Source organism: Haplochromis burtoni, unplaced genomic scaffold, assembly GCF_018398535.1.
Source record: "Haplochromis burtoni strain Fernald_Lab_line unplaced genomic scaffold, NCSU_Asbu1 Contig_231, whole genome shotgun sequence".
Taxonomy (NCBI): domain Eukaryota; kingdom Metazoa; phylum Chordata; class Actinopteri; order Cichliformes; family Cichlidae; genus Haplochromis; species Haplochromis burtoni.
In genome coordinates this window covers 532,730-541,873 of record NW_024582592.1, presented here as the reverse complement: position 1 = coordinate 541,873, position 9,144 = coordinate 532,730, and the positions used below count along the sequence as shown (strand labels likewise).

At 42.3% G+C, this 9,144-nt stretch overlaps 1 protein-coding gene across 1 annotated transcript; it reads left to right on the top strand.

Moving 5' to 3' along the window:
• The first annotated feature begins 3,104 nt into the window (after window positions 1-3,104).
• On the top strand, window positions 3,105-4,883 carry LOC102299200 (cocaine- and amphetamine-regulated transcript protein). The gene is made up of 3 exons (XM_005937934.2): window positions 3,105-3,460; window positions 4,045-4,128; window positions 4,248-4,883. Exons 1-3 carry the CDS (start codon window positions 3,272-3,274, stop codon window positions 4,353-4,355), a joined length of 381 nt encoding a protein of 126 aa, XP_005937996.1. The 5' UTR covers window positions 3,105-3,271; the 3' UTR covers window positions 4,356-4,883.
• Window positions 4,884-9,144: the final 4,261 nt, after the last annotated feature.

Sequence of the window (9,144 nt, the reverse complement as noted above, 5' to 3'; positions counted from 1 at the left end):
GGATTACTTTTTTGGGGAAGTAATCAGTAATTAGCTACTGATTACTTTTTTCAAGTAACTTGACCAACACTGCACACACCCTACATTTTTGTTGTTTCATTTCAAATCAGTTGGGGCACACACACATAAACAAGACCAGTCTTTTTGGCTATACCTGCCAATCCAAGCATGTTTGCTATCAGAGCAGATAATTATCTGTCAGGGTGACAATAACAGCTGATTTTAACTTCAAATTGTCTATTATGTGCCTTTTATTGTACTCCTTTGTTTCTGTCTCTTCCTTCCTTCCTTCCTTCCTTCCTTCCTTCCTTCCATCCGTCCTTCCTTCCTTCCTTCCTTCCTTCCTTCCGTCCTTCCTTCCTTCCTTCCTTCCTTCCGTCCTCCGTCCTTCCGTGCGTCCTTCCTTCCTTCCTTCCTTCAATCCGTCCTTCCTTCCTTCTGTCCTTCCTTCCTTCCGTCCGTCCTTCCTTCCTTCCTTCCTTCCTTCCTTCTCCTGGTGATTGCTTCTCCTTCCTGACTTGGTGAGTTATTCTTTGGCCATCTTTAAGCATCTTTTTGCTCATGTGGTTTTCTGTGTTTGTCCTTCTAACCTCTGTTCTCTTCCTGCTTCGTTAGTGTCTGAGCTCGCTGGTACGTTATTACCCCGTTTCTCTCTCTGGTGTTTAGCTTGTGTGCATTTACTCACTGGTCAGTGGATTGCTCTCTCACCTCTGTTCCTTTCCTGTTTTTCTCCTGCTGACACTGGGTGTTAGGTGACAGAAAAATAATATAGGTGTGTACAACACATTTTGTTAACCGTAAGTTAATTCTTTTTCACCACCTGCTCACCTGTTGAGATGTCCAACTGCACCAGGCCAATACCCCACTGTGGCCCACAGGGTGGCTTTAGAAAATGTGAAGGAGAGCATCAGTTTTGAATATTTACCTATATTTTCATAAGTCTGCATTATTGTAGGGTGTTTGCATTACAATATAAAGTGTCTTGGTGCTATAGAAATGGAACTGATGACCTCACACGTGACCATTCATACTACAGCAGAGTAAATAAGTTCCAGATAAACAACGATAACAAAAAGTTGCTGTTTTTTCACTGTTTAGTACAGAAATGTATGATGTGTAATTAAACAGACATAATCTGTCAATTATCAAATGCTTTCTGTTTTATAATTACAGGACAGTCTGGGCAGTGAGCTACCAGAACATCATTTTAAGGATTTATTTCAGTTTAGCCCAAAGAGTCGTGCTGACAGACTTCTTTTACTTACTACAGGAGCAGGGTTAGGTCTTTATTACGTAGGAAAACTGACTTGTGTTGTTGAACTTGCGCTTCTTTTTCTCATATTAAAATATCTCAGGGATTAAATGTAAAGTTCTTTACACTGACAAAAAGAGGTGTTTCACGGGTCCGACCCACGTAAGATCAAAGTGGACCATATGTGACCGCAGACTTTAAGAAGAGTGGGGTATTTGTTAGAGACAGAAAAAACAAACCACAAAGTGTGGAGGGTTAATTCTGAGGTAGCCAGAGAAAGAAAACCGAATGAGTGCTGCTGTTGCTCTGTGATCACTGGATATGTAAATTAGGCAGTGATTATATGTCTGCTGTGTTTACAGCTCGTTGTCCTGCCCTGGGTCACAAAAATAAAATCACTGATATGAAAATAAATATTTAAGCCTATTTTTAAACTCATGGCTTCCCCTCAAAAATCCCCTAATATGCTTTTTCTGAAATAGTGAAAACATCTATTATATTGTTTTCCTTGCACTGCTTCCCGAAATCTGTTTATTTATGCACAATTCACAAACTGGCTGATTGAGGTAACTCACTTTATGGTCTTCAAGGTTACATTTTATGTCTGAAAGCACCAGAAGAAACCAATCAGAAGGAGGAAGTGACCCCAAAGGCAGTGCAAGCCTGTGGCAAAAAGAGTTTCAGAGATACGATACAAAAACTAGAGAAGCCGAGGTTGTGAATGGAATAGCCTGGTGGTTTTGAATGGAATGTCAAATTGGCGTCTCAGTCATTAAAGCTGGCACAGAGGGAGACATGAGTCATGCAGTCTCGAGCACAATCAAAGCAGCTTCCTGCTCCTCCATCTCCGCCGGTGGACCCGACGCAGGCAGCTCTGATACCCTCGATCAATGCAGCGCACAGGGAAAACTCAGCCGCAGGATTAAGAATACAATGGGAGAGACAACTGCTGTCGCTTGTCCGCCCATATTTTGTGTAAACATTCATCATTTGCATTGTTACCGCAGACTCAGTGGTTGCATAAGAGATAAAATGATATGATTCTGTGGCTGCAGGGTACAGATCATGTTAGGTGGAAGAGTGCGCGGTGGAGCTGATTATTCTGCAAAATATGGATTATTTTAATGTTGTTTATGTTCCTCAGTGTGAGTTCTGATGCGTTTGGAGTTCAAGTATGCAGATATTAAAAAATAAAAGCATCTGATTATTTTCCATAAACCTGAAATATACTCGAAAACTTGTACCTGTTTTTTCCCCACAAGTGTCATAAATGCTGCAGAAATAACGAAATAAATCACTATTTCCCTTTGAGCAGTTGGTAATAAAAATATCTCACATACTTCAAAATGCAAAAAATGGACTTCTAATCAACGTACAGGCTGATTAGAAGTCGGTTTGTTACTTTACAAGCCGTTTTCAACCAGCACTGCTTGTTTTCGTGGTAATTCACTGCATAAAAGACTGAGTCACTAAGTTCTGATGCTGGTGAGCCTGGAAATGGCACTCTGGGAAAATAATAAGAGAAAAGTAACGCATTGTGCCATACTTCTTCTATAGGTGGAATACTAAATACAGCCCTGTTCTCTGACTGCTGGGTGACTCAAGCACATCTTTTGCTCTTCTGTGAAGTTGGACATCCTGAGGCTGTAAATCCAACAGTGTTTGCCGACTGCAGTTATATTCTCATGGCTGAAATTTAATCAGGTGATTGACCTAATGCCGCTTGAACTTGATCTTGAGCTTCTTAGAAAAGACCAATTAGTTTTCCATTCTTCTATCGAGTAAGGAGTAATCCTTTGCGCTCTAAGTAACGACCCCACGCAGGCTGCTGTTGTTGTTGACTTTTGGAGGCATATTTTGCCCAGCAACTTTTGCGGCATGACTCACCCAAGGCAGCTGTTACGCATGACAAATAGAAAAAAAATCAAAGGATAAGGTGGAGCGAGCAGATGCAACTAGTCAGATAAAAAGGTGTTTGGAGCGGTGGAGCGACTATTTGAGACCGGCAAAAGGGGCGACATGCTGCCGTGCACTGGGACCATGCAGAGCTCCAGGCTGCTCAGCGGGGCGCTCCTGTGCGCATTGCTGCTGCTCTCCAGCGCCGCTGGAGCCGAAGTGTTGGACTCCGAATCCGAGGAGGAGCTGAGCCCCAGAGCCCTGCGCGACTTCTACCCCAAAGGTCCGAACCTGACCAGCGAGAAGCAGCTGGTAAGATCTGCACCCGGAGTACGCACGCAGACACACGGCGCAAGTTTAACAGCGGAGAGCTGTCTTCTTTTATCAAGACCGTTACTGTTTTTTCCTCTTTTTCTCCCCTTTTTAAACAAAAAACAAAACTTTTAGTTATGCTGTGAAAAATAAAATTAAGACCATTTTATTTATAGTCTATGAAGCCCGCTGACAACAAGAGTCAAGAGCAACAATGTGACGCTAAGCTGAGCTCTGTGAACAGCTGAGAGTGAAAAGAAAGTCGCATTTTACGCATGAATGCAGGATTCTTCCCGGTAATGAAACTTGGACCCAGTGTAGTTAATACAACACAAACAACAAGAACAAAAAGAAACACCTTTCCTCAGCGGTTTGTGTCGTTTTACAGAAATATGGCTTTGTTTGTATAGTTACTTTATTAATAATTCCAACTTTTAAGAAACTCACCAACAGATTCGATTTTTATTTTATTCGTGGCTTTTAATTAATTTGCATGTTCCATAAATAGATTTTATATTTGTATCCCACTCCAAAAACCACATTATCTTTATTAATGGTTTTGTGTTTGTGTTTGTTTCCGACAGCTCGGAGCTCTCCAAGAAGTTTTGGAAAAGCTGCAGGCTAAACGGCTGCCTTTATGGGAAAAGAAATTTGGCCAAGTCCCAACGGTAATTATTATTATTATTAGTAGTAGTAGTAGTAGTATGAAATGGCATGCCCTTGGTGCATGCAGTGGCGGGTGGAAATGAAGCGAACCTCTGGTTGTGTCCCTCTCTCTGCCTCTCAGTGTGACATCGGGGAGCAGTGCGCCGTGCGGAAAGGCGCTCGAATCGGCAAGATGTGCGACTGTCCCCGGGGAGCTTTCTGCAACTTCTTCCTGCTGAAGTGCTTATGAGCCTCTCCGGATCTGAATGTAGCATTGAGACAGAGGGAAAACAAACTCGCACTCTATTTCTCTGTAATTACTATCATATTTTTTATGATGCCGTTGAGGAGCAGGTGGCTGTCCAACCCTTACAAAAAAGAGTATTCTGTGATATGTATATATTTTGAAAGTATATATTATCAAAGAAAAATACTATAAAGAGTCTGTGTAAGGATGGTGGCGATGGATTGAAGATGAGCCACAAAGTACCATAAAGTTCCTGTAAATGCTCCCAACCACTTTATGTCAGTAGGAAAAGCACAGGATGCGTGTTGTGATGTAATAGGAGTTAAGGCATAACCCACCCTGCACAATTAACCCACCCGAGGAGCACATACACGCTGTAAAGTCTCAGCAGCAATATTATGGGAACATTGTAGTGATTCTTCACCTGGGCTAGTCCGGTCTGTCTCTCGACCCTGGTCTGTTTTGTTTCAGATGAATGTTTTGTGTATGACTCATAATTATAATAAACTGTGGACCATCTTGTTTTGTAAAGCAGCGGACTGAGTGCGTGTTCTTTTAAAAATGGCTCCGGGCACGTAAACAGAGGCCAGCTCCCTTGAAATCAGTTATGCAACGTTTTCCACTTTTTATTTTTATTTTTAGTATTCAGATAATCTCACGGATTTGAGGGAGTCAATATTTAAACTGTGACGTTCGCCAGTGACGTCACATCTCCTGGGGCAGGCCAGGCTGCTCCGGTGACAGAGGGGCTTAAAATTAAACCTAATATTACTGCAGGGAAAGCGCAGAGTGACTGCCACGTCTCAGCCACACTGTCACTGCGCCAAAACACTGAGCCGCTTAATCACTTTCACAGAGGGCAGCCTCAGGCTGATAACGTCAGATATAAGCTCAACACAAACGTCAAGTAAAACTATTTCGTTCTTGGCTTGTACAGGTAACCTCACGAATCTGGTCGTTTCTTAACTTAACTTAAACCCGTCTTCGTTCAGAAACACTTGCACACTGATGTTTGCGCAGAGTTTTGGAAAAGCGCTTTGATTTTAAGCTGATGGAGGGAAATGTTTAGGGCTGAATTAAAGGAGTGAGCAGCACCGTGCAAAGGTTTCAGGGAGTAAAAGCGAAGGAAGGATGCTCACAAAAGTGATGTCATGAAGGATTTTTATGAATCAGCGAAGTAACAAGCCTTTGCTTTTAAGACATCCTCTCTAGTTTCAGTGCACTTTCTCTCACGCAAGTATTCAAGGTATTTAGCGTGATTGAAGCACCTGGGAGAACTTGCTACAGTTAATCTGACTGCAATGTTGAGACAGGAGCTCAGTGGGGATCACTCATCTTGCTGCACAATGAATGAGCCTGAGAGAATCTACCAGCTGAGAATCCAGCATGCTCGCAGCTTTTGCACACAGTCAGGATCCTGTTTGGAGCGAGCCATTATATACAAAACACGACAAATCATCAGGAAACTTGCAGGTGCAATTTTAAATAATGACAACTTCCAGAAACTTGGTACTAGAAACTTGAAAAACTTATAAAACTCTAATAATATATATATATTTTTAATGCTTAGCAAAAGGTTTTGAGTTTCCATCAGGGAGGAGGTGAAATAATTACAGCTTTTTCGTGGTGGCAACCCAAAACTTACTTGACACAAATTATGATAAAAAAAAAAAAAAAATCACGTTTACAGTAGCAGTAACACATGTCACTGAAAACAATGCATGTCATTGTTTTGACAGAGTGCAGGGATCCCTGCTGAATGAAACTGAGCCAGCGTTTCGTTCCAAAGCATCTGCCAGAGTCACCTTCTCTTCCTAATAAACTACAACGAACATAAAATAAATTACACACCAGACATTTTCAACAACAACAAACACACAAAAAAACCTAAAAAAAATAAAAAAAAGTTTGGAGACAGTGGCACCGCCCAAAAGATTCAACGCTGAGGTAAATGAGTACATCAGCCCGAGGCGAGCGGTCAAAGCTGAGATGGTTTGGACATGTGCAGACGGAGGTGCTGTAGATGGAGAAGATGGAGCTACAGGAGGAAAAGAGGAAGACACACAAAAAACAATAGACTGTCACTGAATCTTAATTTATTTGTTCTTAATTTCCAGAAAAGCTTTCTATAAATGTTCGGCACAGCCACAGTGGTGTAAAGTGAAGGGAAATCTCACGCTGGGTGTTTTTGCTGTTGATATCTGTTGTTTTGAAACCAGACAAGAAAGACGAGACAAGAAGGTAAGTGAGTGTCAATCACAGGGTCAGCTCAGAGAGTCACCAAACAATCTGAAACAGATTTCACGAGGGTGGCTGAAGGCCCAGCGTCCTTTACTGGGCCCTGTTCACACTTCCCCACTCTGTGGAGCCTGACTGGCATTTTCCATACAACACCAGGATCAGCAGGTCCACCTCTGGCACACTCTGCTTTTCACAGAGGAGAGCAGGTTCACCCTGAGCACATGTGACAGATGTGAAAGGGTCTGGAGAAGCCGTGGAGAACATTTTGCTCCCTGTAACATCGGTCAGCATGGCCAGTTTGGTGATGGGCTGGGGAGGCATATTCATGGAGAGACACACAGACCTTTACAGGCTAGACAACGGCACAATGACTGCCATTACATATCAGGATGAAGGCCTTGGACCCACTGTCAGACCCTATGCCAGTGCAATGGGTCCAGGGTTCCTGAAGGAGGAGTTCCTGATGAAGGGATTGATACCACTGACTGGTCCCCACACTCACCTGACCTAAACCCAGTAGAACACCTCTGGTCCATCAGACATTGCCAAGTTGAACCTCAGATTGTTATCGGGCACGCATACGTGCACGTGGGAGCCATTAAAACGAGCACCATTCTCAGTTTCTGCAAACACTAGCCTGCTGCATCATTTTCACTTTGAATTCAGCTCTCTGCAGGCTTCCACCATGCGGCATCTGTTCAACACATTACCCAGTCCACTTCAGATATCCAGCGTAGTTTATTTCCCCCATTGTTATCTGACGGGTTTTCAAAGTGTTCTTCTCATTTTCATTCTGTCATTTTGAGCATGCAGAGACAGAGAGAGTCTCTGTGCTAGGAACTGTATGCACATATTGTATAAACTAATACAAAAATATTTTTTAGACCGTCTGAAATAATTCAGCCAAATCCAACATGCAGATCATAAAGAATTTCATTACCGGATCAGTCGGGGCCCAGGTTAACAGCATCCACCTCCAGTGCTATTGGCCAGCAGGGTGCTGATTGAAACTGTTGGCCGAAGACAAGAAGGAAAAGGACAGTGGGGACACTAAATCTGGGACTATGACTGATAAAGAAGAAAAAGAAGCTAGATATATTTTTGTGTGTGCAGGAAACCAAGCGGAAGAGAAGTAAGGCCAAGAGCCCTCGGGGTGGATTTAAACTGTTCTGCCATGATCTAAATATGAGGAGAAGGGTAATCCTGAAGGACGAGGGTGTGAGCGGTGTTGTTGAGCTGGAGAGAGTGAAGGACAGGATTATGAGTTTGAAGCTATTAATCAGAGGAGTGATGTTGAATGCCCCACAGTGTCCTCGGGCAGAGACTGTGGGGCAGACCACAGGTGTAAGGACAGAGTAGGGAACATGTAGAAGCGAGCCTGGAGAGGTGGAGGTATGCTCTGGAGAGAAGAAGAAGACTTTATTTCATTTTTCATTTTATTTATTGGTTTCACACATGGTTCAGCAGTATTTCATTTCCTACACACAGGCCCTGGAAGAAGAATAAATTCACTTTCTTCTGTAACAAGTATAAAGGTTTTATGTTACTCGCATATGTATTCCCCCACACTTCAGCACAGCAACTGAGAAATATGAAATACGCATTGCCATATAATCATATATCTCTGACATTGCCCAAAATATAAATATTTTTAACCACCTCTTTTCAAAATGAGATTTCCATGTTAATTCATCAGCACTACTCCCAAAAACTGGAGTTCGGTAACTCTCTCAATCGGAACTCAACGGACAGAGTTACTTCATCCTGTTTTACACGATTTCAAAAAATGTCACTTTTGTCAAGTTCAAAGATACTTTACAGATGTATTACAGAAGGAAACAAAGTGCATTTACACACGCTCACAGCTCTTTATTCACCTACTCAGTTATCATACAGCTGTAGCTTTTTTCTTTGGTTGTTTGTTTGTTTTGAAGATTTTACACACAAGTATGACACACTGACGATTCAATAGCCAGCAGTTTATGTCAGCCCCACTAACAATAACATCAGAACTCTATTACTGCACCACTAATAATAATTCTGCTGCAGGAAGGTACTTTGGCATGAGTCTGTTTCACATGTACAAAGGCGATTGCTGTAGTTGTTTTATGTCCTCAGTGCATCGAACCGTTCATTGTTTTCATACTTAATAATCATCATTTGTTGCTTATGAAAGTCAAGCCGCAGTCTCATTACATGTTAAAATAATAGAAATATTCATTCATTGGACTCAATAACTGATGTGTTTTCTTAACTTCTCACTCTTAGTGAATATTGAAGCTTCTTTGTTGACATTCCTCAGCCCTGTGCTTAATCCACGCATCCACCCTTCCTCTCTGCCACCTGCCATCAATAATGCAGTCGAGTCTGGAATAAAACGTTGACTTTTTAATGTCCCCTTTGCTCCTCTGTGAGCTCAGCGTGTGTGTGGGCGTGTTACCACTTGGGAAATCATGGTGGAGCTAAAGGCAGACGGCGTTGTTGTTGACCGCGCACTTATTCCCCGGAAAAGCTGTTTTTGTCTTTTTTTGTTGTTTTTTTTCCGCCTGTC